Here is a 25,483-nt window from a genome sequence, read left to right as displayed (position 1 = left end):
TTCGCGCCACCACGATGGATATCTGTGTTCTGCAAGGGAAAACCATGTCACGCTGCATCCATTCTGCCCATCAAAATGCTGTACCTGTCAGGGGCGATTCTACATATATCCGTATCTCTGGACAGAATTTAATTGATCACCTTTCTAGACACCATGATGAGCAGAAATTCTTCTGTTAACTGGATTGATATCTACCGTACATTGAATCCTGCTTCAACTGATCCTCAGTGGCGCCCGAAGTCGAGTGAATGTTGCCACAAAGCTCAACAGGCTAAGTCTAGCTAAGTACGCCCATTTAGAATTTGAACGTTTGGGTTTTGAAAGCTTGAAATTCACGATTGAAATCATGGACCTCGGGCGGACTACACACGTAGTATTTTGGTTCCGCTTCTTCGGACGGGGACCTGACGATCGATACTATCTTCCGGAACGCGGCTATAAGTGGAAATGTGATTTACCGTTAGCTAGACTTCTTGCAATCATCATTCTGGAGCCTTTGACCAAATGTTAAGAAGCGGATACTTATCTGATGATAGGAGAATCAGAAATCCATAAATTCTGCAGGCCAGTCACTTCTAGATGGTTCTGGTTGACAGAAAACAAGACTACCCCTTGGTCAGTCTTTCTCAGGCCGCCAGAGGTGCGGTGATTAATTTACGACCCTAACGATTCGTCGATATATATGCAATGGCAGGCTCTGGTAGAATCGTTTCCAGAAGCGCCTGTGGCGTCTCATTACAGGGGCATGTACCTTCTGGCGTCGCATTTTTTCATTTCGCTTTGGGGTCTTATCGATCTTCTTGTATTACTCCCTCCAGCGTGGTATTGTGTTCATGCCTTTCGCATTACTCGTACGTGATGATCACCACTACTTCTGAGCTCGGGTGTCTGATGAATCGTGAGTGAATTGAACTGCGAACTTACTTTTCTATTCTGACACGTTGATCACATAGGCTTCAGTTTTCCCAAGCGCCTGACTTATCCATTATGTCTATACGAACTGTATAATACATGTTTCTATCTGCGTCGTTATCGGCGTGGCTTGCCACAGTCATTTTAGTACGGAGCTTGATATATAAGGGTCGTAACGTGATAAAACTGAACTTCCATTCGCCGAAGGTAAAATAACTTCTGTTACTACCAATGCCAGATGATATACCGACACCTGGAAAGCTGGAACGCGCCCTCATCACAGAAATGATTAAATCACGACTATTATTTAAATCCAACATACGGTTACTAGTACACATTTGTATTATGTATGTATCAACTAGACATAAGACCAGGGTTGGGCCAGTCTCGTTATGTAGTAATAGGGAAGCATCATGTTCCCAAACTGACCGAGTTCCAATGCTGAAGCCCTTTGGGTGAGCTCTCTCTCCAGAGCATCCACATCAGGGCAGTTAACAAAGAGCTGCGCGCTGTTTAAACGACGAATAGCTTCTTTGAACCGCACACGACAAGTAAAGCGTCGCTCCTTCCCAATATCCACCTCTGGAATTGACATGGGAATACCTCTGACATATTCCTCCAACATTTCCACAGTGAAGTCATCATCAACGTGCCCTATCTTGGTGAAAGTCACCGCCATGACGGAGTTTGGACCAGCCCACATCTGGCGTTCGTATCTCCAAGTTCTAACATCACCACGATCATTGGTAGTATGCATCTTCCATCCCTCTTTGAGAGTCTGTAGCAGGCCATTAATCACGGGAGTCAAGATTGAGACAAAAGACGAACAAGTACAAAGTAGAGTATCCAGTGATAGGTCCCAGGTATCGCGGCCTTTGTTAAAGCTGCGTATATGTCGTTCTTCACCCTGAAAATCATCAAAGCGGCCTCTCATGGACGTAGAAAAGTGCTCACGGAAGGGTGGTCACAATGGGAGTGAGAGTACCTTAGGCACCGTTGTGGGTCTGCTGAGATGGCATCCAGGTCACGAAGTTATCGATGTAAAAGTCTTGATGTTATCTAACCGGTTTGATCCTCTAATCCAACTATGACATAGCGACCACGACTGGGCTAGACTACCCTTTCATAAGCGAAATGAGCCCCATAATTAACTGTGGACGAAAAAGATAAGAATATACAGAGTGGAAGTGAGAAAACTACATATGACCTTAACCATCATTCGAACATCATGATTCGGCTTCATCATCCGATATTGGTCGGTCCATCGGATCGTCAGGGATTATACCAGGAACCAAAGCCGTATCTCCAGTCGAGCGAAACAGTGCTCTTTCCAGTTCTAATTCGTCCCGATATTGTTCATGACCGAATACACCAACAGCATCCCAAAAAATACGCAAACCCTTGACATTTGATATGATCCGAATCTGCAGCATGGTATACTCACAGTATTCAGGAAACCAGCCTGCAGTTTCCCAGTCGACGATTCCTGCGAGACGGCCGCCCTTGACGAGGATATTACTGGTGCTAAGATCCGAATGGGAGAAGCAGAGCCTATGCTGCTTGGCATACACAGGTTTGGCGAGCTTTCGCAGCCGAGGCATTCGACTTCCAATTACACATGATTGGAGCAGCATTTCATGAAAAGCGGCGATATTTTCGAATGGCTGGAGGATATCACGGTTTGAGAAACGCAAGGTTACAAACGGCATGCCATTTGCACCCGATACCTGGCCAGAGGGAGGGGAAGGAATAGCCCGGAGCTCGAGCAATGCATGCTTGAGATCGCTTATGAGTTCTGATGAATCCGAGAGATCGACGGTGGGCTCAAATCCTAGAAGAATAGTTCGTAGGTCATCAATCCGAGTCCCATCTCCATTCATGAGAAGGTCTAGATAATAGTGAAATTCTGGTGGAAACGTGACTCGGGGGGAAAGCCATTCATGCAATGTAATACCCTCGATGGTTTCATGATAATCAAACCACCGGGATGGGATGGGCGTGAGGGTATGGTATCCAACACTTCCAGGACTGGAATGGAGGTATTCTTTCGGACAAAACTGATGATCGATGCCTCGAGTGTCGGAGGACGTTCTTGAGTATGCTTCATTATCAAGCCAAAAGGCAGGTGGTCTATGTTCCAGCTCCCAACACCATACCATCTCGCAAGACGGCGATAGACGACTGACCGCAGCCTATCCGGAAAACAGAGCCATATATTCCAGGTAATGGTAGTGAAGACGGCTCTTAGTCGCAGCCATATCGACGAAGGACCGCGAAAGTGCACCGACATTAAGAAAGAGGACAAGATGATTGGTCTCGTTAATGGAAGGACTTTTATCAACCTGTTTAAGCTCAGCCCAATTTCATGGCGAAGCATTTTCACTGCGTACCTTGTTAGCACCTCGTGGTAGTGGATAGAAAGAACAAGGGATGCAAACAACATCAAGACGACGGCCCGGAGATCCGATGCCACGGATACCTATGTTGCCCAGGGTTTGCCGTTGAAGCTGAAGGACAGGACAGAACAGAATTACTGCATGTTGGCAACGATTCGGATCCCTTCTCGAGTCATTATCACTATCAGTGATGTCCCCTCTTGGCCATACAGCGGTAAACTACGTAGCGGATCCTGTATCAAAAGGGTTCCCTCGCGCTACTCCAGCTCAAATTGTTCAATGGCTGACCTGCGTAGGCTTTCCCGATGCGTATTCTGAGGTTTACATATCCTCAGGAGTGTTTCCTGTGACGCTGGATAATCTTCACATCCTTACCCGTCTTTCTACCATTGCCTTTCCCATCAAAAATGCCGCTTTGCACTAGTCAGCCGATTTTTTTTTTTGCTCAGCGCTTCGGTCACATTATATAAACGATATGAAAGTGGGACAGATCACATCATTGATATCTCGGTAAGCGACATTTCTCAACGATTGGTCGTAGAGCGCAAAGGATCATACTGCTTTGGCCTCAATGGACTGTTTATAGAGATGCTCAATGGCCTCGGATACCGGTAGCGATAACCTTCATTAGCCGTGCTACAATGCCAAAATTTATTCCTATTATTCTCGGGCATATTCGGGCTCAGGCAAAATCAACGAGGCCTTGGAACCTCGCGAAACTCCCGAGCATCTTTCGTTCGTGCACATGGTGCTATTCGTTCAGCCCATTGACGGCCCCAATGAGACTTACCTCGTGGATGTTGAATGTGGCGGGAACGGTCCTTCTCGACCTATTTTGCTCTCTTGTGATCCACATAATGTCGTGGTGGGTGTTTCCCCGACTGAAAACCATCGTCTTACGAGAGGCTCTCGGGCTGAGTCGAGTCCCGGTTAATGTTGTCTTTCACGACCTTTGGAATGGTTTATCATGACGGAATTCCGCAGATTCTGGCCCTGAGGAAACGGAATGGCGCCTTGAAGTGCTGCGGGAGAAGGGACTGGGCTCCAAGTGGAAGATCGTTTATTCTTTCCTTGAGGACGACAGGTTACATGGCTACGAACTTTGGAGTGTCAATATCGCCGGGCGGCTTCTTTGTGGATAATCTCGTATATGGACAGAACTTCCGGTTGAGCGTGGATGAAGCTCGGGCGTTGGGTGCGGACGACAGTGACATGGATTCCTTTTTGACTCGCTATATGGGCAGGATTGGTATGTGAAAGGCGGTGTTATTATCCGGCATATCGGAAGTCGCTCAGAGATGATCAGGACCGCAACAACGGAGGTGGAACGGAGAAATATCTCGAGGGAACCGTGCGACATAAGAGATCCCTATCGAGGATCTGGAAAATATACGAGGAAGGTCCGCTGCTGTGACTTTGGGCATCAGCCATCTGTCTCAGAATACTGATGACCAAAACGAAATCATTCTTCCTTTGGTCTTGATGGTATATTTTTCTCGCTGACCATAGGCTTTAATATATACATCATCTGAAATAGTAGTCCCCGACGTAGTACAGTCCCTTGTAATACAAAATATACAATACGCAAGAAGTAGGTAATCCTCCCCATGTTCATCTGGAGGCATGATCTCTCTGCTGGTATTACACCACTATCATGACCTACAGACGCCGAACACTACTTTTTTTCCGACTTTGGGATATATCGCCCACGATTCATTTACACTGCCATTCCTGGAAGATCGTATTCTCGATGATGGGAAATGTTATGCATCGGAATGACTTCTCTACTCCGTAGAAAATCATCACTCTGTTAGAAAGAAAAAAACCCGGCTGTCAAGGTGGAGCGCGCGCAGCAAGTGAAGAACCGACCATGTTTATGCCCCTCTTAATAAACTCCGCGGGATGAGAGCTGATTTGTGCGTCAATCAAAGTCGGCTCGGAGACGTGCATCCGGGAGGTCACTTGAAAGGGAATGATACTGGTGTTCCGATCTGTCGTACCCCGGCCACGCACGACTTTGCGTGTGTTCAAACTAAGAGAGGATATTAAGGTTTGATGACATATGATGAAGATGCAAGGACGAGACGTACGCTGCCAAAAACGAAATGGCATATACTGTGGCAGAAAGATCAGTGAAATCTGCCAAGTGGGATGGCAGACGACTGACTGACCCTTGCTTAGAAGGAAATATGCCGCTACGAAGATGAGATTGCCAGGCATAACATTGTACTAGATTGTAAGGTGGTTAGAGGGTCATATATGTCACCTAGATTCACACAGACCAAGGTCAAAGTAGCTGTACTGACCAAACTACGGGCTCAATGAGGACAACGGTTTCCGCGGAGATGAAGAGCAGATACCTGGTCACCGCGCCCGTGTTGATGGCGTATATCAACAGGCCATTCACGAGTGTATCCGACCTGAAAGATATATAAAGGATAGCAATTCAAACGTCTCAGAATTTCTCACCTCGCGTGTCCTGTACGAAATCTATTGAGGAAGTAACATAGTGCTGCGGCAGTCAATACATCGGTAACAACGCCTAAGCCCAACGCCACCGTTCCTAGTACCTAATTTCATTTTTGTCGTTAGGACCAGATCGAAATATGGAGAACGCAATCCAGCTCACTCTGAGTCCTGCTACGGCGAACACGCTCGGTAGTGAAAAACTAAGACGTCACTGTGAGCTCAGATTGGGGAGTTCAGAAGCACAGTACTCACGATTTGACACTGAAGGCTAGGTGAAGAATCCTCATTCAGATCATGTAATCGCAGTAAATATATGCAGACCTATCGCAGCGCCTTGGAAACGTTATTGAGCACACGTCAGAACAATTGAACCGGTACATACCCAGAACACCGGAATTTAATAACATCTAGAGATGACAGGCACATTCAACGTTAGTTGTTTACGAGCCAAATATACTGACCAGAGATGTCGTAATAAGCCAGTTGTGTTTGCTAACTAATGGAAAAGGTCACAAAAGTCAACCTTAAGAGTCAACGGCAATGCTCACATCGCCAGACACGTAGGGCGAAGCACCTAGTAACAGACGAATAAGATGAGAAGGTGCCCAGACAGAATTCGCGTCACCTACACTCTGACCACAGTACCACAGATAGACTAAGAAGCATCAGAAACTGACACGGAATCAGTGTAACATGAAGGCACGTACTCCCAGCAATTGCTGCATCTATAACGCATTTGATTGATTTAGAGCACAGGAGGGCTTATTTACCCGTCTCACTTACAATAAAAGACCTTTGAATAACTTTAGCAGCGAAATACAAGACATTAGCAGATACGCACCATGTCATTGAGGCGCGAAGAATAACGAGAACGTTCGCAAAGTTTGTTATGGCGTAAAAATAAAGAGTGTGCCCGATAAAAATTTGGTCCAAAAGCTCTAGCACTCTGCAGTGATTCGCTCAATTCCTATAATGGTACATTCAAGAGCTAATCCGACGCACAATAACGTGATAACCTGTAACCAGCGTCAGACGCAACATTACAGACTTATAGTGACTAGTGGCTACTCACAATAATTTTATAGGCCAACCTATCCGAAGGAAATCTTGTGAAGTAATGAAAAGTTTGAACAAGAATGGCGCCAAATGCAACGCATGATACAGAAAATCCTATGAGAACAGCACCCAGCGTCGTGTCAAATGATGGCGGATGCAACAGGGAAGCCATGAGGGGTTAAAAGAACGACTCGGAAGCTGAAAAGCAGCATATTTAACTTCGCCAGCGGCAAGGGATCACTATCCCACGCAAACGTCATAAAGCATCCGGATACTGATTCCTCGTATCCACAGAAGATGTCGGGATTAGGAACCACGGGTACGTCGGACCCACCCCTCAAGGATGAATAGAGCGGGACCAAGAAGATCATGAAAATGTCGCTGGATAAAGATCCGACCTGAATGGGGTGGTTCTGAGCATCATATGATTCACTGATGAATAATAGAGTTTTCAAACCAAGGATAACCGTATTCTGACCTTGTGTCCAGCGAGAACTTGTGCCCGCTTCAACGGAAGGTTGTGGTCTCCAGTAGGAGGAGCTCGCGAAAAGAAAATTTCCGGGAAAATTGTAAGTTCGAGTGAGAAAATTCCACGTCTTTGGCCACAGGACCTATCATTGGGAATGCTATTGTAGAAGGACCCCAAATATCAAAATTGATGATGCTACGAAGGTCGTACCAAATCTTCCAGTGAGAACATTCGACTGTGTTGATTTCAACAAGACGAGAGCGATTGAAAGTAAAGGAGCTCAGTCCAATAAACGTACGGCACGAGTCCTTTAGATGGCTGGCGAATGGAGGCTGAAAGTTTCCACCGGCAATATACAAGTAACATCGGTAAAGACCGGGCCGTGGCTGAACGTTGAACATTGAGCACGTGCTGTGCTTTTTTTATTCCAACCAATTCCACCTCTTGTCAACGTCCAACCAGTCCTAACCGATGATGAACCGACCACAAAGGCACATTCAAGTCTTTGGGGGTCAGTTGTGGCGTCTCTCATGGGGAAATGTGAAACATGGACAATTGCAATGCTATTAGGCTCACCACTCGGACGAAGAAACTCAATAATTACTAGTCCACCGAGGGGGGACAAATGTAGACTACTTGTCTACTACTGTACTCCACACACCAAGCCGATGGGCCCGAGGGGACTGAAGAGAGACCGGGATCGGGGGACCTGAGAGCTGTAGAGCGTCTTGTGGCGGTTAATAAACACTTCAAAAAACACCCACGCACAAGAGGGTATTCGGTCAGGTAATTAATTTGGACTGCTTGCAGCCATTTTCTCATGGTGCTATAAATCATAACTCTAGTCTTAGGAGTCGACATGTTCCCTTTCCGCAAGATGATAGATGCCTTGATCAAGGTCTCTCTCTGTATCATCATCATGATACTGCACGGTGCCATCACGTGTGCTCGAAATGCATAGTAAGAAGTTCTTGTTGCTTAGTCTGTCAATGACAACGTCCTTTAGACTTTCGGTGAATGAATGTCAACTTGCCTGTTATTTTAAGTGATCTAATGGACTTGAATATACTTAAATCTAGGTTACTCAGTCATGATTTGCTCGACTGATTCTAATCATGATGACCGTATAGGGGAGGGAGGTCACAACGGTGCTCAGTTGCGCCTTTATTCCCGCCATCACGCACAAATCAACCCAGATACCTATGTACTCACGTACCAATCGGTTCGAGGTCGCATCGCACATTGGTGCCATTGCGATGGCTTTTAGTTCAGCTGCATCGGATTAATGGTGACGGAGAAGGAGGAGATCCTTGACTTCAATTCTATGTTTATGGTCGGTAGACGCGCCGGTTCGCCCGTCATGTGGATGATCCGGGCCGACGGGCCGAGGAGACGACTTCCTAGTATAAAAACCGACGCAATCGATGGAGAAGACCCAATTTGTCCCTTTACTATCACCATATTGATAAGCGATGTCTGTCCCCATGGTTAAGCTCAACAGTGGCTACGAAATTCCCATTGTTGGACTTGGTTCGTGCATTCTCGTCCTCGATCTATCTCGATCGCGGGTTAACTTTTGTTTGCAGGAACTTGGCAGTCTAAGCCGGAAGAGGTCGTCGCTGCTGTCTCTCATGCCTTGAGTGTAGGGTATAGACACATTGACTGTGCATGGTACTTGCTTTGCATTCTTCTTTTCTAGGGCGTCATGAAACTCATTAGTCGACACTAGGGGCTACGGAAATGAAAAGGATGTAGGCGAAGGTATCAAGACGTCTGGCGTCCCCAGATCTGAAATATTCGTGAGTGCCACCAAGTTGAGCTTATCCGTGTGTCGACATTCATGCCTCGAAGATAACCAGCAAATTATGGGGAACATATCACTCTCGTGTCGAAGAGTGCCTTGATCAGACCCTTGCCAATCTCGGGACTGATTATCTTGATCGTACGTTATCGCCCTATCTTTGTGTCGATCTGAGCACCGATATCGCGGGGACATAACAGTATACCTCATGCATTGGCCTGTTCCTCTGAATCCGAAAGGAAACCACCCTGTCTTCCCTACACTTCCGGATGGTAAACGGGATGTCGATCACTCTTGGGCTCTCAAGGATACCTGGGCACAACTAGAAGAGATGCTCAAGAAAGGTACCCTAACGTCGTTTGGCCTTTTCTCTTTGACTGCTAAATTTCCATCTCTAGGTAAGGTTAGAAGCATCGGAGTATCCAACTGCTCCAAGATGAAGCTCAATGAGATCCTCCCGTACGCAACGATCCTCCCGGCTGTGAACCAGGTACGCCTACCTCACCTTCCCATTCTGCATCCTCCCCAAACGACCCGCCATCCATCCAGCTCGAAATCCACCCGTACAATCCCCAACACGAGCTACTTGAGTATGGCCGGAGCAAAGGAATCCTTCCCCAAGCATATTCACCTCTGGGATCGACAAACTCTCCCATCCTCAAAGATGAAGTCGTCGTTGCGATCGCCGAGAAGCACTCCATCCAACCGTCCGACGTCCTCCTTGGCTGGCTTCGTATGTCCTCCTTTCTCATTTTGGATCAGTACATATACCCTAACTCTCCGAAAGTGGCCAAACAAATCATCGCCTTGCCCAAGTCGGTGACCCCAGCTCGTATCACATCAAACCTCACAGGTGCACTGGCCGGTTTGTCTAAACTCTCGAAAGAAGATGTAGAAAAACTCGACGGGCTCGCAGCGGCAGGCAAACAGAAACGGTGCGTTGATCTTCTGCTTGGCATGTTCGAAACTTGATGTTTGTCTTTCTCCTTGAAGCTTGGTTACTCCACCCTGGCGTAAGCTTCTTTTCTTGGTATATTCGTGAATATCCTGCTGACTTCAGTTGCTAGCTATCGACTTGGGCTTCGATCACTGGCCAAAACTGCTTTAGATACGGGTGACAAAGTTGGTACCGCGGTACAGAAGTAGAACCAAATAAACCGTAGTTTATTTATAAATTCAATATTGCCGACAACAGTCAATGTAATATACAGTTGATATAGGTGCTACGAACACCGACGGTGAGGGTGTTAATAAATACACATAACACAGATTCTTCGGTCATAGCACCTAAAAATTAGGTTTTGAATATTCGAAGCAGGCGAGCCTCTGTAACGATCCTAGTCCGACATAACGGACATTCACGAGTACCAGCCATAATCAACTCGGAACATTCTCTACACATCGCAAGGTGCCTGAAACGACTATTAGAAAAAACCAAACAAGGCCCTATGGGGGAAAACATACCCGCAATCAACGATAGCAATATTCGCTTCCTCATCTTGGCATACAACGCACAAGCCACTCCGTTCGACGAAAGTCAACGGTGCCTTTGGGGGCGTAACGTGTGGTGAAGGAGAAGCGGGTATACCGTCGACCTCTGACTTCTGCTCGGTTTCAGCTTGCCTCGTCCTCTCAAACTCTTCCATCATTTCCCTCTGCCTCTGAATCCTTTCTTGCTCCTCCTGCTCCTCTGCCAACCGCTGCCTTTCTCGGTCTCGTTTCTCATCCTCAACGAGTGCCGTCACTTTTGAGACAAGATCACTCTTCTCAAGGATCATTCCGACATTGACGTGATTGCTGAAAAGTATCGCTTTGAGGGAGCCTATCGATAACGCTGATATGCTCGCTGGAGTCATTTCAACGAGTTGATTCAGAGTGGGAGGAGGTGAGGTAGATGCCGTGCGAGCTCGGGGAGATGTTCGGGGTGCATTAAGGTTCTCTGATGATCGAGACGCCCTAGGTTGCTGATATTGCGGCCGCAGGGGAGTCTGACGCGGGACTTGTGGAGGACTCTGACGAGGTGGACTTGAAGGATTAGGACGAGGCGGAGTAACAGAAGCTTGACGCGGCGGTGTTGTGGGAGTCTGACGTGGCGGGGTCGTGGGAGCTCGAGGACGATTTAGCGGTGATGGGTCATCAGGTACGAGGTCAGGCCGAGGAAATTCGTAAGTTGGCTGTCGATTTGTCGGCCGTCGAGGAAGGGGTAGCGGCTGGGTAGGTCCTGAACCTGAACCTGTTCGTGAGAAAAGCCCCCGGGGTCGGCCATATCTATCCGGAACTGAATATTGTCGATAATAACGCTAATGATAGGGTGTATAAGTAATCAACGTTTCGGGAGATTTAAGTAACGGTGAAAAGGGGGTTATTGGCAGGTCTGCAAAGTAGGTCGCGCCACACCAAAAGTCCAGTGAAATAAGACCAAACAGTGTGCCATTCCTCACCCCATAAGCTGTCGAAGAGTGGGAAACACCGTACCTCGTGAGTAGCACTTAGGCAACCGTTTGGACACTGTAATAAGCACGGGTAAGATGGTCGTCAGGGTTTCAAAGTTTGGGTACGTACTCTTGCTGTGATGAGAGTCTCTATAACGTCGTCCTTCTCAACTGCATGATCCAATCTTATGTCATACGCATTGGCATACTTTCTTAGCTTTGCCAGTGAATGATTTCTGAGAGTTCCCTTGGATGCCGCAGTCACTGGCTTGAGCTGATCAGCTGCAACTTCACTTCCATCAGAAAGAGTACGCACTTTGTAGAAACTCGATGCAATAAGCGCACACATTTAGTGCCTCGTAGCCATTGGAACCAGTACGGGGCATAAGTGCCTGGTAGTCGGTACAACTGTGGCAATACGAGTATCCTGGAAAAACCAACGCAATCAGATCCAACCTTTTCTAGCAAGAAATATCTGGGTTCACCACAATGATTACACTGTCGAGAGCGAGTAAAGATGATATTGAACTCTTTATTGCACTTCCTGCATGAGCTCTCTGGTCGTCTTGGTGAAGGCGGAGGACCGCTAAGTAGAGGAAGACCATCCGCCATTGCCCTTGGCGCAGATAGCAATTAAGCAAACAAAAATACTGTTGACGTGGTCGTTATAAAGCAAGGATTCATAGAACGTCAAAGAAGACGGTGGATGATTACCAAGTCGCGCCGCTGCACCGGCCCGGAGTCTCGCCTCAGTTCTCGCATAATAATTGAATAATAAGCAATAAACAAATAAATAAATGTTTTGAAAATGGTCGAGGATGTACTTTGACACATATCCATTGACTGGGGAAGGGATACTCCACCTCGTCGTCGTCTTTCGATATCCCAATATTTTACGAGGCAAGGCGCGAAAGAGACCGTCCCAAGGTGAAAGCCACTGCAAGTTGCCTTGCTAATTCATTTCTACAAACTAACAGCTAAGATTTCATCTACAGCCATCCCCCGAAGTAAGAGTCGCCGATCACTCGGACTTGTGACTATAGCATATTCGGCATCAGTTGGTGCTGCAGGCGTAACAAACGTTTTCGTCGCTATATCGAAGTCAATCAACCGCCAACGGTGTGGGCGTTGAAGGTAGATGCTCGCATGATATTGTTGTATCAGAGATCTTTGTGCATTATTTCGGTCGAGCCCAAATCATGTACGACATCGCAAATACCGCTGTAAGAAGTTCAGCAATCATGAAAATAATACACACTCGAAGAAAGGAAATAACTGACTTAAGCTCTTCCTCCTGTAGGCTTCTTGGTTTTTCCCCATGTTCCTCGTGAGAAGAGTACTTGTTTCCCAGATTTTTCAGCACCAGGACACATATCAACGGATTGGAAGGAGACGCTCGCCGCGCATTCCAAGGCGACCCGCTCCTCCATTTGTCATCGTCCTTGAATGATTCGCCAAGATATGGAAGATCGTCAGGAAGCCGCCAATCTGCGCCCTCTCCGTCGTCCGACCCATCGGTCTCATCAGAATTTGGCTCGGGAGGTTTAATCGTGATATTCTCCCAAGGCTCGATACGTGAAACAGGTCGTCCTTCGACGTCAAAGCAGTCTCTAAGTGGAACGGTAAAAAAGCCAAAACTGCGCGTTGTAATGACTCTTTCACAGTTCGCTTCGAGAGCGAGCTGCTCATAAAACCACGCTTCTCGGGCCAAGGTCCCACCATACTCTGGCTTCATCACTTTGACGCAAAGGTCAGGAACGACCTAGCGCGTCGTGTCATGAATTACGTGTGCAGAATACACAAGACCAACCCTTCCATTGCATATTTTGTCTATCAACTCGATCTCAAGATGACCCCCGTCCTTCGGAAGAGACAGATGCCCAGTTCTCAATTCTAGATAGGGGAACATATGACCAGACAAAGCGAGGAGCTGGAAACGATTGGGAGTGAGATAGTGTAACTTTTGCGGCATTGTCTGTGGTTTATGGTCAAAAGAAAGGTTCGAAGAGACTTTATTTTTGCCAAGTTACTTCAGTATTCAAGTTGGGCCGCCCCTTCGTACTCTGGTTCAAGAACAAGCTGCTCATAAAACCAAGCCTCCCGAGCCGAAGTTCTGCCATATTTGGCTTTACCAACTTGATACAGAAATCAGGAAGGTTCGAGTCGGCCATGTTTCTAATAACCCTTGCGGAGTACGCAAGACCGATTCTTCCTTCGGATATGCTACCTGTCAGTTCAAGCTGGAGATGAGCACCGTTTTTTGGAAGTGAGAGAGGTACCCAGCTTTCGATTCGAGGCAAGAGAATGTATGCGCCCACTAGGCGAGGAGCTGGAAACGGTTGAGACCAAGAAAATGTAATTTCCGCAGGATTTTCATCGGAAGAGCCAAGGCCATGCATCGTCAGGGAAGTGAATGTTGAAATATCAGCCTATTGTGATAGAGAAATACAGTTATTTGGGTGGCTTGCCCTACTAGTACTCACTGCAGGGACTTCGCATTCAGAGATAGGCAGCTTGATCTGAGAAAATCACACCGGCGACCGCCGCTGCTCAAACTTGATGCCAAGCTCAAGGCGGCCATAGCCTCAATACCTCTGTGACGTTTAAGTATTTAACAATTATTTACAGGATTCGACTGTTCATACAAATTGGTCGATTCTTCATCAGCGCTGAGCCAACTTGTGGCCAATGCTAGCCGTGACCGCAAATTGCCGCAAGGGTACGCGGTCATAGTCACGTGTCCGTAATACTCGTTCATTGGAATTCTTGAACTGAGCTTCTTGGATTACAGCCAACACTAACTGCGCATGAAAACTCCAGATAACGAACTTTGCATCCAGCCATGAGTCCTTGCATCGCAGATACCAGTTCTCATTCCAAAAGGCCCTCGGTTAGTACGCAAGCGACTGTGTATGGCCACCCAACTAACTCTATTCTATCATAGCAGCCTGATATTCTAACATTCTCTTCCTTGATGCTACATGGACTGGGCTCCTCTGATGAAAATCACGCTGAAAGCACGCTTTCTCGTTCCCAGTCATTCCCAGCTTCTCATCTAGTCCACGGATGTGCCACACGCATGTGGTGGTTCCTAAATGCTAGTAGTGAGGAGTGGCAGTATATCAGTTCGCCAAAAGGCGATGCAGAAATTTATTTGCTACCCTGAATCGCATACCGAACAGAAAATTATTTGATAATTGTAGTAAGCTAGTTCCATCCCCAGAAGTAACCCGTGCCTATCACTTGAACTTGCGAGATTATGGCAAGTCTAGCATCAATCGGTGCTTCGGGTGTGACAAAAGCCTTCGCAGCCGCGTCAAAATCGATCAACCGCCACCGGTGTGCACGTTGATGATTGGGACAGACAACGTCGTTAGTGGCCCGTACGATATTGCTGTATCGAAGATCTCTGTGCAGGATTCCAATGGAACCCAAATCACGCACAACATCGCGGATATCGCTTATTTAAAACAGATCGTGAGCGAGTGTTTGAAAGATGAAAGAAAGCGGCGTACTTCAACTCATCCTTCTCTTGATCTTTGGGAGCAAAGTATACATTTCCCAGCCTTTCCAGAACAAGAACGCATATCAGAGGATCCGACGGAGATGGGCGCCATTCATTCCAAGGCGATCCACTCTTCCAACCGTCGTCGTCCTTGAAGTATTTTCCAAGCCATGGGGGATCGTCAGGAAGCCACCAATCTCTGTAGTCTGATCCCTCCGCATCATCAGAGTCTGTCTGAAGAGATTTAATCGTGATATTCTCCCAAGGCTCGACATGCGAAACAGGTTGTCCTTTGACGTCGAAGCAGTCTTTAAGCGAAACAGTGAAGAAACCAAAACAGCGAGGCGTGATGACTCCTTCACAATTCGCTTCGAGAGCAAGCTGTTCATAAAACCAAGCTTCCCGCGCTAAAGTTCTGCCATATCTTGGCTTCATCACTTTGACGCACAAGTCAGGGAGATCCAACTCCACCGAGTTGCCAATAGGCTGTGCAGAGTACGCGAGGCCAACTCTACCCTCGGATATGCTGTCAGTCAGCTCAAGTTCGAGATGAGCACCATCATTCGGAAGAGAAAGAGGAGCCCAGCTCTCAATTCGAGGCAGAGGAACGTATTTCCAGACTATGCGAGATGCGGGAAACGACTGAGATCGAGAAAGCGTGATTTCGGCGGGATTTTCATCAGAGGAGCACAGCCCATGTAGTGTCAAAGAAGAGAACGTGGAGATGCTAGCATGCTAGGACGAGACAAAAGTGGTACTGAGTGTGAAATAAGGACTGGAGATACTGAGCTGCTCACTACGGGTACATTTTGATGATGATCTTCGGAGGACATGAGGAGGATTGTCGAAGTCTGGTAACCTAGGCGGGATTACTATCGGACTCAAGAGTCTCCAAAGTTCAAAGTTCAGAGTTCAGAGTTCAATGACAACGTGACAGACTGAGTCGACGCGCTTGTGGCACGTGGCCATGATGGTCCATTTTTATATTATAACTTATTTAAACTTTAAAAATTAAAATGTAAATCGGTGTCTGGATGGCTGACGCGTCCTTAGCGAGTAGCAATATATCACGTTCACCAAACGGTATCGTAGAGATCATTTGTGTGCTACCCTGAGCATTGTGTACACTTGGTACTTGTAAAGAAACTATGTCCAGCCCCGAAAGTAAGCCGTGCCTATCACTTTAACTTGCGAGTGGGAATCAGCCGGTGCTTCAGGCGTGACAAACGTCTTCGCAGCAATGTCAAAATCGATCAACCGCTACCGGTGTGCACGTTGATGGTTGGGACAGACAACGTCGTTAGTGGCTCGTACGATATTGCTGTATCGAAGATCTCTGTTATACGAGACTAGATACATACCTCAGTCTGGCGCAGTAGCGATGAAATGACTGAGGTACCGGATGTAATCAACGGGATATATATACTATTGGGTGAAGTATAGGAGTTGAATGGAAAAGAATGTACCTAGGTCGGCATGTATAAAATAAGTAATCCGTCAGTGACGGCGTAGAGTATCGCGTATCTATTTCGACAATAACCACTTCAATAAGAGCGAGAGAACAGCAGGTTTCACAGACAAAATGCTCTTTGTGCCGCCTGCTCGCCTTGATAGAGACTACCCAAAGCGAACCCAAGTAGCTTTGCGAGAGGGTAAGCCATCATGAGTATATGCAACGGCAGAATTTCAAGATATTCTGCGAAGCGATGACCACATTTTCGACGAGGCAGGAGAATGTGATGCTGTCGAAAACTCACATAATGGTAATTTGCTTTTGAAACAAGTACGTTTTACCCTTTTCACTCTCAATGCTTGACTCTTGCTGACCACTTCAGCTGTGGGGGGAATGCGCCGACTTGAGGCCTGACATTGGATTTACCACAAACCGCGATGTCGTTATGGTGTTCTTCCGAGTGGTTCCCCTTCATGATCCAGAGCAGAATACCTCCAGTGATACGCGTTCTTCTCGCAGGAGACAGCCCGAACCTACTCCCGACCCGAATTCCGGTTTTGTCTTGTCCCCCTTTATGAAGTGGACCGATAAGAGACTTCGAGCGTGCCTGCTTGCTTTGTCCCTCATGGCTCTCGATGAGGAGAGCTGGATGACACGGGACAACCCAGTATCGCTTCGCGATCTCTCTGTCCAAATTCTGAGTGCACACAAATTCTGCTCACTTGAAAGAAGGTTACTTGCTCTTAGTTTGTCCCTTGAACATCGGTGATAAGCTTCAGGGATTGTAAAACTTTCCCATACAGTAACATACCACCGTTGTTACTATATATCGGCGGGAGAGATTGACCCAGAAATGAAATCGTCTAGCCAACTTCCATGTTAGACAACATCGAGAATAAAGCCTTGGCAGGTGGGTTGCTGGCATTTCAACTTGTTGATCAACGTTCAACATGCACAATGACACCTGGTCCCAAACTCAACGACGCATTCTGAGTGGCACTCACACATGATGGTTACTATCTATTTTCGCTAAATGAAAATAAAATGCGAGTAGAGGGCGTAACGCTTCGCGGGTGTAGACTATTCTCAGTTTCGTGTAATCATTAGATGCACAAAAATATGTAAGTTCCAAAGATACAATGTGGGATAAAAAAAAAGATGATGATCCAGAGTTGTGTTTCAACTCGTTTCTACAGCAAAGATACAATCATATAGGCTGGAAAGCATCGTTGGTTGGTGTATCCAGCGACGGCGAAACGGGTCGAGACTCTTCCGTTGTTGAAAGAAGGCTAATCGCAGCCTTTTTCTTCCGGGTAAACGAAACGCCCCAGCTACTAGCAAGGTTCGCAAGAGTACTGCTGGCCGTGGTCACAGGCCTCGAGGAAACACCCTCTGTGACGGTATTCGAAGTTGAACTCTCCGAAATAGCTCTGGAAGGGGGACGGTGATAAGATGTCGTCCTTCTACGAACGTTCAACATATTGCTCATCCCATTTGAGATAGAATCGTCTGGTGGAGGGACGGTGGAAACCCCCTCGTACTGGCTCTCAACGGAAGATGCTATGGGTTCGTCCGATATCGCAGTCGTGGCCGTGGCTTTTGCACCCAGTGATGATGATACAGACCCTAATGCTGGCATTCGGCCTATGGAAAACCTGGAAGCTGATGATGTCTTGGAAGCCCTTGATCCAGGGCGTAACGGCGAAGAAAGAATGGGAGCATGGTGTGGTATCGATCCTACGGTGTGAGTCGGTGAGGGAAGGGCAGCAGGAGATTGGGGAGATTGAGGCACTGGTGACGGTGTACGAACTGGCGGCGGAGGTGGGGGCGGCGATGGTGGTGATGGAGTTTCTTCGGGTCGGGGATCCTGAGAAGCCTGGGCAAGAAGACGTGAAAGAGATGAAGGTCGGGTGGATGGCGAAGAGTTAGCACGAGTGCGCAAGGGAAAGAGACGTGACGTCGCAGGAGAGGTCACTTGGAAGGTGTCTTCGACTTCAGCTTCGGGTGGTGCTGGTGGTAATGTGGGAGGACTACCATTAGTAAGAGCTGTGGGCTGTTGATGGATGTCAGGCTCTTTCATTGACTTGACAGCGGAGGAACGGCGCCGATTCTGTTGAGCAGGTTGTGTCCAATCCTCAACCTGCAACATGTAGTACTTGACGCCGTCACTCAAGCCATACGGATTACTGGTTGGGTCCTGTGAAACAATCAGGGAAATGCAAGTAGTTATCTGGAACAAACTGACATTATGGTCGACGACCCGTTCAGTGATGGACGTAATACGTGCAACGATCCATTCTCTTGTTTTCAATTGCTCAGCAAGGTGCCCGTGAGCCTGAAGGAAGTAATGCGGAAAGAATACTGTCGGAGAGACATCAGGATCCGGCGGAGCACCAGAGAGGGGAGACGGCTGACCATTGAATGCAGCCCAAGGTTTAGATATTGAATTTCTAGTGGGGAGAAAGAGTGCAAGGTCCCCTTTTGCAAAGTTCCTGAACGAAATTCTTCCCTTCGCACGCTCTCTGTATTCTTTGCATTGCTTCTGCCACTTCCGAATCGTCGAGCCGACCTTCGTTATGGCTTCGAGGAAATGGTCATGATCAAATGCTCGCAGCGCTTCCAAAGCTGCCGCAGGATCTGAAGGATCGATAGGTGACGGTTCATCTGGTTGTCCTACAATATTATGCCGCAGTCCTGAAGAAAAAACAGATTCGCCCAAACCTGCCGTTGAATGCTTCGATCCCGAGCCCGGATGGGAAGTCATCGTTTGTGCGGAAGCCATAGCCTTTTCATGGGACACCCGGAAGGCTAGGGCAACGTCGAGTATTTGAGCAACCAAACGATCACTATTCTCTAGTTTGTGCTCGTAGTCAGATTGAGAAGCAAGACCAGCTCTCAGATCTTCCCGAACCACTCGCTCAGCGTGCCTCGCCTCCCGGAGTTCATGCTCTGTCCGTTGGAGAGCCTCACGCAAACCAACCGCGTCGGAATAGGCGATCTCTAGATCAGATTTTACATCTTTCATCTGTCTCAGAAGCTCGTCCTTCTCGAGTAGCAACTCAGTCTGACGATGCTCAAGTACGGCACGGTCTCCGTCGGCCTCCGCAATATGATCGCGCAGCAGTCGGTCATGGTCGGACGCCTGCGCTCGCAAAAGCCTATCCTTCTCCTGGCCAACTTCCTTCAATGCACTGTTCATCTCCTGGCTCTCCGCACGCGCGGCTTGAATCTGATGTTCCAAATCCTCTCCCCGTGCACGAGATTCCTCTAGCAAACGCAGGTTATTGGCTTGATCTTCCATCAAAGCCGCGAGTTTCTCCGAATTTTTCGCCTCTAACGTCTTGATATCCTCGGATTCACTCCGAATGTGAGCAAGCTGCTGTCGCAAGACTTCGATTGCTTTAGCTTGATTTGTCGCCTCAGCTAATGCTCGACCCAACTCTGACCCTTTATTATCCGCGTCTCTAATCAACTCTGCGTTCCGTTCCTCGGTAATGCGACGAGCCCTGGTTTCGCTCTCAATCTGAGCTCGGGCTTCATGGAGTTCGCGTTCCAGCCTGTCGGCTCGGTCCCGTTCCTCAGAAGCATTGGAGGCAGCAGCTTGTAGTGTAGATTGCAAGCGCTGAATTTCTCCCTTAAGACCGAGACGCTCTTCTTGAAAGAGCGACTCTTGACGGTTCTTGGTTTCCTGAACAGCCCGAAGCTGATCTATCACTTCATTATACGCATGTTCATCAGCTTCTATAGCTGAAAAAAAAAGGTCAATAAAAAGACAGTTTATTACGAAACGGACAATTGACTAACACCTTCGACGAGAATGAGATATCCGAGAAGCAGAGAGTACTGTCATCAAGTTTTATGTTAAACCCAGAAAACCTATTGAAAGAAATAAACGCACGCGACCTTTCGGCGATCCTATCGAAACCAGATTCCAAGCTGTCCATTTTCACGACCAATCTCTCCAGCCCAGTTCTGCATTCCTGTACAGCAGAAAGTGCTTCAGCATCATTGTCATTGCGGGACGCTTGCTCTAGATCATCAAGGACGTGAAGAAGACCTAGGATGGGGTTAGTAGTGCCTATCGAGAGAAAGAAATAATCTGTACCGTCAACATCGGATCGTTCAATGGAATAGGCAGCGTCGGAACTCCCGGAAGGAGAAAAATCAATAGTTGGCACAGGATCATCCATGCCCCGGGTTTCGAACGGCAATTGACCGTGAACTTCTCCACGATATACTTGACGGCGTTTCCTTTCGTTGGCACTACCAGATTGAAAAGTCATTCGTGATCTTTAGACGTTGACGTTAATGCTTACGATAACTTGGCCATGACTTCCAGAATGCTTTGGGCTCGTTGATAGAAGAACCTGGCTACCGCAGTATGAGACAAGTCTCGTTGCAACAAGATGAACTCCTTACAGAACTCCTTCCTTCTCACGATTTCAATAACGGTGGCACCATAGGCATAAAGCATATTGTGCAAACGTTGAATGTGCGAAAAGCTATTTTTACCCCGAAAGCTGTTTGATAAGGCCTGTAAACTCGCGGGGATCTGCTGCATGTCGGTATTCAAGAGACTGATTGACCGTGTTATACTAATGCACTGATGTGTATATGTATTCTGGGTCCTTAAAGTGATTAAAAAAAACTTCTCGGAGGCCAGACGAGTGGAAAATACCTTAGCGTCCACGATGTATTGCAATTGATCCCGGAGAGTAAGATCTAAATGCTTGAGCTCTGACAAAGAGTAAGCTCAATTTTGATAAAGGAAGCCAGTTAACACAACCTTGTAATCTGTCGTCAGAATTAAGAGCACGACCTATTCTCGAATCGGAAAGCGAGTTAAACAGATATGGATGAGACACTTACCCTCCAACGGTGTGGCGCCGTCGGTAATCTTCTCGAAGATGTCTCGAGATCGTCGCAAGCATCCATCAGCCTCATCCAGTGTTTGGGTCGAAACCGCTGCGGTCCGCACAGTCGACGTGCCTTCTTTGAGCTTACCGACAACCTCGTTCACTTGCTCAAATCTCAAGTAAAGGTCATTATGCGTCCTCGCACACGTTTCTGCCACCTGCTTCATCTTTGCATTCGAAACGTAATCTCCCAGCGTACGAGCCTTATCGCCCGCTTCCATCGCTTTCCGTACTGCAGGCGACACGAACTCCGTATGTATACGCACGCGGCTGATGATATCCAAGTCCACTTCCAACCCTGCGAGTAGCGCTGCCTGTTTGTCTAGCTCCTTCTTGAATCCCGAAGAAAGCCCGTCATACGTATCTACTAGAGCGAGAACGTTCAGGTCCAAACTATTCGACGCAATCTGGACAGCTTCGTGTTGATGGTGCATGGTTGTATGGAGATACTTGACGGTCTCATGATGTGAGTGAGCCGCTGCAAGGTACGAAGCAGACAAATCTGAAGCCTTGAAAGGAGGGGTTGCGGAAATACTCTCTGTGAAGACCCCTTTTGTTAATGGATCCAAGCTCCATGGCATAGACTCCACTCACCTTCAATTGGGGGCTGGAAGGCTGGTTCTACCCGGAGGTCGCGTAGCACTTCATTAATATCAAAGTCCAGGTAGACTTTATTGAATACGTAGATGGACTGGACCCATATTTTTAATGAAGAACGGCGGAGGAAGGGCAGTACGACGCACCTGATCGTGAGCACCAGCAAGTTCCCTTATATTCGCATTCGTCAATCGTCGTCCGTCGGAGAGGTACGCGAGTATAGCCTCTTGGGGGACTCCGGTCTCCTGCTGTAAGAAGAGTTCGATACTCCCTACTCTGTGTACATCGTCAGCGACCGCCGGTCATCAGGAGGTACCGTATACCTCACCTCTCAATGTCTCGGAGAGTAGCATTCACCTATGCATCGTCTTGAGTGCTCTGCTTAGCAGGATATGGTCACAGCATACCTGAAATGCCTGACCGTCCTCCGCGCGACATATCTGCAGCATTTCATGCAGGGTATCACAGTCAGATGGTGGTCGCGTTTCGACCCCACGTCGTGGCTAAATCGAGTATTTCCCTTGGGGTTTCAGATCCAAATAGGATTCCATTTTTGGCTAAGAAGTTGGTAAAATATTTTTGAATCATACCATTTCTACGGTTTCATTGAAAAAACAGAAGCTTGTTAGATCATTGGATTTGAGGTAGAGATAATTTACACGGTGTCGAAGGAAGAGTAAAGACTGGATGCAAAGAATATGAACAGACTGTGCTTGAAATTACCTTCAAGGCATGCCATATTTACCTGCAGGAAAGAGGGAAAGAGGGAAAAAGAAATATATGATATTGTACGCGTACCTAGTCTCACATTATAACAAAGAAAAGCAACGGCACCTACGTAGTCCGTGGAGGAGCGAGGGACACTATGCAACGATGAAGGGGAGCTTGTGAGACGGCAAAGGAGAGGAAGTCGGGGTGCTCCTCGACATAAGACGCAAAGGTTCACTGGAACGTAAAAGCCGTTCAGCCCATTCGTCCTTCCTTCTTCTTCTGCTTGCGCGGCGGTGTCACAGGCCGCCCCATGTTCATCCCACCGTATGGGTATTTTGCCTTCTTTTCCGCAGGTTTCAAGATCTGAGCCCCCATTAGTCAAACGCATCACTAACGGGCTTACTAAGACCTACTTGGAACGAACATAACAATGTCTCATCAACACTCATCATCGCGCCAGCATTGTCAAACTCTCCGCAATAATTAGGCGCCGAGAATAGTGTTACCAAATGGCGCTTTGCGAAGAACTCGTACCCATCCTCGACAACCTGCGCAAGTGTTAGCATACGTCTCGATGACAGAACCAAAAATTGACCTGATGAGCCCTACAAATCAGGTCCATATCATGCTTCTGCAGGAAACGCGACACCACATCCGGCCCGAAGGTAAACGATACCCCTCTGTCATTCTCTGACCAACCTGTGATATCCTTGTCAGGATCGGACCACAGCAGATCACATAACAGGCCTAAAGAGAAAACGTCATGACACAGGAGAAATGACAACGTGCATGGCAGTACTGACCAGTGTCGGGAACATCCGTAGGCCGCATTACTCTCCGTATCTGCTCCATCGACTGCAAATCAGGACTGAGACCACCGTGCATCGTGAAAATCTTCTCGTCAATGATGGCTGCGATTGGCAGGCAGTTGAAACAATCGGTGAACGTTTTCCACAGTTTAATGTTGTATCGACGTTTACCTGCAAAGACAGATCAGCATGTTTGTGGCGCGATGAAAGACAACATCGGAGTTCACATTCGTCATAAAACCCATAAATCCGATTTATACTCGCGCACTCGTGATTTCCTCGTAAAATGAAGAAGTTTTCTGGGTATTTAATCTTGTACGCGAGGAGTAGACAGATGGTTTCAAGGGATTGTTTCCCCCGGTCCACGTAGTCGCCCAGGAACAGGTAGTTTGCCTCTGGGGGAAAGCCGCCGTACTCGAAAAGTCGGAGTAAATCGTAATATTGTCCATGAATATCACCTAAGAAAATACCAAATTAACGAATCGCACCTGCTCTTGAGGGTCAAAGATGCTGCGTACCACATATCTTAATCGGCGCCTCCAACTCCAGCAGAATCGGCTGATTAATGAATATTTCCCTTGCCTTGGTACATAGGTACTTGATTTCGTATTCCTGAAGCTGTACAGGCTTCCCCGGTCGATTGCCCCGCACTGTTAATAAGATGTTGCATCAGCACGCTGCTTTGTCAGAAACAAGATGCGGAACAGAAAAAGAACATCGGCGTCTGCGGGCGAAAATAAACGGAGCGCCGAGTCAATGTCTGCCACAACAACACCGACAGGTGTTGTTAAAGGACCCGGGAAGAAATGCCATCTAATCCAGGCGGCCACTGAGTCGTAACAACGAAAAGAATGCGATGCATGTCGACATGCTGAGGTCTAAGAGCACCATGAGACACCGGAATGCGGCAAGATGTCACCCGCTCGACCGCCACGAATTCCGCTGTCGCCAAATGACGGCTAACAACAGCAGCGTCGAGCTGAAGGATCGCAACCGTCACCAAAGGAAGCAACGACACTCCCTAATGGCCCGACTACGAAGGCTAGAAGCCACCCTGAAAGAAGTCGAATCCCAATCTTGCGCATCATGATGTTCTCCATCACAAAGGCGCATTCCTGACCACGCCCACAGACAGGAGTCCATAGGGTGCCAATAAGGCCACTAGATGACCTCAATAATGCCGCCGCTCCCGGTATTGCCTCATTCTGAGACTCCTTCACGGCCTTACAGCCCGTCATCCGGTCGTCGTCAAGCATCCCCTGTTCATCCGGCAGCACCAAAACCAACGGCATATCGCCCTATATGCTCAGCAGCCCACACAGCACATCCTTTTGTTCCTGCTTGCCCAGAAGAAATAGAGGTAGTGTGCCAGCTCACCTTCCAACAAACGGTCAATGACCGAGTCCAAATCTATCTCCGTCGTCGAATCTGCCATCTTCAGGCTTTCCAAATCGTCGGAATGTGTCTTTATATTGGATTGCGACGGGTTTCAAAAGCTTTTGGTCCCCAAGATGTCGTTTTTCTGGAGCTGCTGCAGGCTGGAGACAGGGACTTCGCCTATTTTTTTCTTGATTTTTGTGGGAGAACGGGTCACCTAACCGTCGAAAATAGGCTGAAGGAAGTGTTATGAACCGGTTTCCCGAACCGCAGAGAGAAATGGCAAAGGATATCGATGAAGGGCGGTGCAGATAACGAACGTCGTGTTGATGCCTCCAATTTTCCAAAATCGGCAACCTTCGGATGAACACGTGATATAATTCCTCGTAAAAAAAAAAGGAAAAAAACTAATCCTAAAAATATCCTGTGCATTTGAGAGCTCTTTTTCACGCTCAGAACAAGTTTACAGCAATACTAGATACTTTCATAATGCACATATACAAGGCGAGAAGCCGTTTGAAGGTATACAACCCGACACTTACGAGTCATAGAAGTTCTAGAGCATGTCATGGCATTCGTT

The 25,483-nt window shown here is 47.5% G+C and overlaps 12 protein-coding genes across 12 annotated transcripts; 4 read left to right on the top strand and 8 right to left on the bottom strand.

The window, feature by feature from the left end:
- Window positions 1–1,270: 1,270 nt before the first annotated feature.
- Window positions 1,271–1,830, bottom strand: BT62DRAFT_909075 (uncharacterized protein; the record flags this gene model as incomplete). The annotated part of the gene is made up of 2 exons (XM_043183733.1): window positions 1,271–1,690; window positions 1,741–1,830. The coding sequence occupies 2 exons, from the start codon at window positions 1,828–1,830 to the stop codon at window positions 1,271–1,273; spliced, it is 510 nt and encodes a 169-aa protein (XP_043034612.1).
- On the bottom strand, window positions 1,747–3,495 carry BT62DRAFT_937354 (uncharacterized protein). The gene is made up of 4 exons (XM_043187306.1): window positions 3,303–3,495; window positions 1,977–3,254; window positions 1,867–1,919; window positions 1,747–1,819 (listed from the first exon to the last, which is right to left on the bottom strand). The coding sequence occupies exon 2, from the start codon at window positions 3,069–3,071 to the stop codon at window positions 2,139–2,141; it is 933 nt and encodes a 310-aa protein (XP_043034611.1). The 5' UTR covers window positions 3,072–3,254; window positions 3,303–3,495; the 3' UTR covers window positions 1,747–1,819; window positions 1,867–1,919; window positions 1,977–2,138.
- A 3-nt stretch (window positions 3,496–3,498) lies between these two features.
- Window positions 3,499–4,722, top strand: BT62DRAFT_1080301 (uncharacterized protein; the record flags this gene model as incomplete). Its single annotated transcript, XM_043179572.1, has 6 exons — window positions 3,499–3,731; window positions 3,791–3,818; window positions 3,940–4,237; window positions 4,293–4,417; window positions 4,467–4,503; window positions 4,553–4,722. The coding sequence occupies 6 exons, from the start codon at window positions 3,499–3,501 to the stop codon at window positions 4,720–4,722; spliced, it is 891 nt and encodes a 296-aa protein (XP_043034610.1).
- A 293-nt stretch (window positions 4,723–5,015) lies between these two features.
- On the bottom strand, window positions 5,016–7,052 carry BT62DRAFT_937351 (uncharacterized protein). Its single transcript, XM_043187305.1, has 19 exons — window positions 6,850–7,052; window positions 6,780–6,793; window positions 6,619–6,723; window positions 6,561–6,570; window positions 6,485–6,502; window positions 6,407–6,432; window positions 6,326–6,351; window positions 6,239–6,273; window positions 6,160–6,184; window positions 6,099–6,110; window positions 6,030–6,045; window positions 5,938–5,977; window positions 5,778–5,878; window positions 5,669–5,728; window positions 5,591–5,618; window positions 5,480–5,537; window positions 5,399–5,423; window positions 5,178–5,340; window positions 5,016–5,115 (listed from the first exon to the last, which is right to left on the bottom strand). Exons 1-19 carry the CDS (start codon window positions 7,003–7,005, stop codon window positions 5,026–5,028), a joined length of 1,008 nt encoding a protein of 335 aa, XP_043034609.1. The 5' UTR covers window positions 7,006–7,052; the 3' UTR covers window positions 5,016–5,025.
- A 1,338-nt stretch (window positions 7,053–8,390) lies between these two features.
- Window positions 8,391–10,211, top strand: BT62DRAFT_1046453 (Aldo/keto reductase; the record flags this gene model as incomplete). The annotated part of the gene is made up of 10 exons (XM_043178484.1): window positions 8,391–8,832; window positions 8,889–8,973; window positions 9,032–9,101; window positions 9,154–9,244; window positions 9,304–9,447; window positions 9,502–9,593; window positions 9,653–9,836; window positions 9,891–10,038; window positions 10,097–10,116; window positions 10,171–10,211. Exons 1-10 carry the CDS (start codon window positions 8,775–8,777, stop codon window positions 10,209–10,211), a joined length of 933 nt encoding a protein of 310 aa, XP_043034608.1. The 5' UTR covers window positions 8,391–8,774.
- A 52-nt stretch (window positions 10,212–10,263) lies between these two features.
- On the bottom strand, window positions 10,264–12,253 carry BT62DRAFT_937347 (uncharacterized protein). Its single transcript, XM_043187304.1, has 6 exons — window positions 12,021–12,253; window positions 11,852–11,962; window positions 11,666–11,799; window positions 11,579–11,611; window positions 10,568–11,403; window positions 10,264–10,515 (listed from the first exon to the last, which is right to left on the bottom strand). The coding sequence occupies exons 1-6, from the start codon at window positions 12,145–12,147 to the stop codon at window positions 10,398–10,400; spliced, it is 1,359 nt and encodes a 452-aa protein (XP_043034607.1). The 5' UTR covers window positions 12,148–12,253; the 3' UTR covers window positions 10,264–10,397.
- Window positions 12,254–12,348: 95 nt separating this feature from the next.
- BT62DRAFT_937346 (uncharacterized protein) lies at window positions 12,349–12,759 on the top strand. The gene is made up of 2 exons (XM_043187303.1): window positions 12,349–12,472; window positions 12,529–12,759. Exons 1-2 carry the CDS (start codon window positions 12,354–12,356, stop codon window positions 12,665–12,667), a joined length of 258 nt encoding a protein of 85 aa, XP_043034606.1. The 5' UTR covers window positions 12,349–12,353; the 3' UTR covers window positions 12,668–12,759.
- BT62DRAFT_1046435 (uncharacterized protein) lies at window positions 12,682–13,760 on the bottom strand. Its single transcript, XM_043178483.1, has 4 exons — window positions 13,566–13,760; window positions 13,346–13,510; window positions 12,816–13,297; window positions 12,682–12,756 (listed from the first exon to the last, which is right to left on the bottom strand). Exons 1-4 carry the CDS (start codon window positions 13,704–13,706, stop codon window positions 12,696–12,698), a joined length of 849 nt encoding a protein of 282 aa, XP_043034605.1. The 5' UTR covers window positions 13,707–13,760; the 3' UTR covers window positions 12,682–12,695.
- Window positions 13,761–14,742: 982 nt separating this feature from the next.
- Window positions 14,743–15,873, bottom strand: BT62DRAFT_1011904 (uncharacterized protein; the record flags this gene model as incomplete). Its single annotated transcript, XM_043177839.1, has 3 exons — window positions 14,743–14,995; window positions 15,051–15,775; window positions 15,838–15,873. The coding sequence occupies 3 exons, from the start codon at window positions 15,871–15,873 to the stop codon at window positions 14,743–14,745; spliced, it is 1,014 nt and encodes a 337-aa protein (XP_043034604.1).
- A 749-nt stretch (window positions 15,874–16,622) lies between these two features.
- BT62DRAFT_1080296 (uncharacterized protein) lies at window positions 16,623–17,359 on the top strand (the record flags this gene model as incomplete). The annotated part of the gene is made up of 3 exons (XM_043179571.1): window positions 16,623–16,692; window positions 16,723–16,823; window positions 16,876–17,359. 3 exons carry the CDS (start codon window positions 16,623–16,625, stop codon window positions 17,260–17,262), a joined length of 558 nt encoding a protein of 185 aa, XP_043034603.1. The 3' UTR covers window positions 17,263–17,359.
- Window positions 17,360–17,460: 101 nt separating this feature from the next.
- On the bottom strand, window positions 17,461–22,502 carry BT62DRAFT_956182 (putative peripheral membrane protein). Its single transcript, XM_043188363.1, has 15 exons — window positions 22,414–22,502; window positions 22,335–22,363; window positions 22,153–22,282; window positions 22,004–22,100; window positions 21,363–21,947; window positions 21,280–21,312; window positions 21,172–21,230; window positions 20,913–21,114; window positions 20,810–20,864; window positions 20,599–20,756; window positions 20,392–20,550; window positions 20,298–20,336; window positions 18,909–20,240; window positions 18,739–18,854; window positions 17,461–18,690 (listed from the first exon to the last, which is right to left on the bottom strand). Exons 1-15 carry the CDS (start codon window positions 22,453–22,455, stop codon window positions 17,701–17,703), a joined length of 4,026 nt encoding a protein of 1,341 aa, XP_043034602.1. The 5' UTR covers window positions 22,456–22,502; the 3' UTR covers window positions 17,461–17,700.
- Window positions 22,503–22,798: 296 nt separating this feature from the next.
- BT62DRAFT_937344 (Metallo-dependent phosphatase) lies at window positions 22,799–25,149 on the bottom strand. Its single transcript, XM_043187302.1, has 7 exons — window positions 24,904–25,149; window positions 24,045–24,176; window positions 23,754–23,984; window positions 23,521–23,697; window positions 23,313–23,464; window positions 23,131–23,265; window positions 22,799–23,080 (listed from the first exon to the last, which is right to left on the bottom strand). Exons 1-7 carry the CDS (start codon window positions 24,959–24,961, stop codon window positions 22,970–22,972), a joined length of 996 nt encoding a protein of 331 aa, XP_043034601.1. The 5' UTR covers window positions 24,962–25,149; the 3' UTR covers window positions 22,799–22,969.
- Between the last annotated feature and the right edge of the window lie 334 nt (window positions 25,150–25,483).

This window comes from Guyanagaster necrorhizus, assembly GCF_019112545.1.
Source record: "Guyanagaster necrorhizus MCA 3950 unplaced genomic scaffold BT62scaffold_41, whole genome shotgun sequence".
NCBI lineage: Eukaryota > Fungi > Basidiomycota > Agaricomycetes > Agaricales > Physalacriaceae > Guyanagaster > Guyanagaster necrorhizus.
Note: the sequence above shows the minus strand (reverse complement) of the source record. Positions and strands in the feature narration are given on the sequence as shown.

Bases quoted from the DNA above. Each gene is read 5' to 3' on its own strand.
- BT62DRAFT_956182 (XM_043188363.1), bottom strand. From the start codon at position 22,455: ATGCTGCAGATATGTCGCGCGGAGGACGGTCAGGCATTTCAG. The intron at 20,757-20,809 runs GTAAGCATTAAC...TCAATCTGGTAG, and splicing joins GAAGTCATGGCCAAGTTATC to TGCCAACGAAAGGAAACGCC. The intron at 18,691-18,738 runs GTCAGTTTGTTC...ATTGTTTCACAG, and splicing joins AACGGGTCGTCGACCATAAT to GACCCAACCAGTAATCCGTA.
- BT62DRAFT_937346 (XM_043187303.1), top strand. From the start codon at position 12,354: ATGTACTTTGACACATATCCATTGACTGGGGAAGGGATACTCCACCTC. The intron at 12,473-12,528 runs CTGCAAGTTGCC...GATTTCATCTAC, and splicing joins CCGTCCCAAGGTGAAAGCCA to AGCCATCCCCCGAAGTAAGA.
- BT62DRAFT_937344 (XM_043187302.1), bottom strand. From the start codon at position 24,961: ATGGCAGATTCGACGACGGAGATAGATTTGGACTCGGTCATTGACCGT. The intron at 23,698-23,753 runs GTGAACTCCGAT...CTGTCTTTGCAG, and splicing joins TTATGGGTTTTATGACGAAT to GTAAACGTCGATACAACATT. The intron at 23,081-23,130 runs GTAGGTCTTAGT...ATGGGGGCTCAG, and splicing joins CATTGTTATGTTCGTTCCAA to ATCTTGAAACCTGCGGAAAA.
- BT62DRAFT_937351 (XM_043187305.1), bottom strand. From the start codon at position 7,005: ATGGCTTCCCTGTTGCATCCGCCATCATTTGACACGACGCTGGGTGCT. The intron at 6,352-6,406 runs GTAGGTGACGCG...GTCTGTTACTAG, and splicing joins TGTGGTACTGTGGTCAGAGT to GTGCTTCGCCCTACGTGTCT. The intron at 5,424-5,479 runs GTCAGTCAGTCG...TTTCTGCCACAG, and splicing joins ATATTTCCTTCTAAGCAAGG to TATATGCCATTTCGTTTTTG.
- BT62DRAFT_937354 (XM_043187306.1), bottom strand. From the start codon at position 3,071: ATGGTATGGTGTTGGGAGCTGGAACATAGACCACCTGCCTTTTGGCTT.
- BT62DRAFT_937347 (XM_043187304.1), bottom strand. From the start codon at position 12,147: ATGGCGGATGGTCTTCCTCTACTTAGCGGTCCTCCGCCTTCACCAAGA. The intron at 11,800-11,851 runs GTGCGTACTCTT...AGCTCAAGCCAG, and splicing joins TTGCATCGAGTTTCTACAAA to TGACTGCGGCATCCAAGGGA. The intron at 10,516-10,567 runs GTATGTTTTCCC...TAGTCGTTTCAG, and splicing joins ATTGCTATCGTTGATTGCGG to GCACCTTGCGATGTGTAGAG.
- BT62DRAFT_1046435 (XM_043178483.1), bottom strand. From the start codon at position 13,706: ATGGCCGACTCGAACCTTCCTGATTTCTGTATCAAGTTGGTAAAGCCA. The intron at 13,298-13,345 runs GTTGGTCTTGTG...ACGACGCGCTAG, and splicing joins ACAAAATATGCAATGGAAGG to GTCGTTCCTGACCTTTGCGT. The intron at 12,757-12,815 runs GTCAGTTATTTC...AACTTCTTACAG, and splicing joins CTACAGGAGGAAGAGCTTAA to CGGTATTTGCGATGTCGTAC.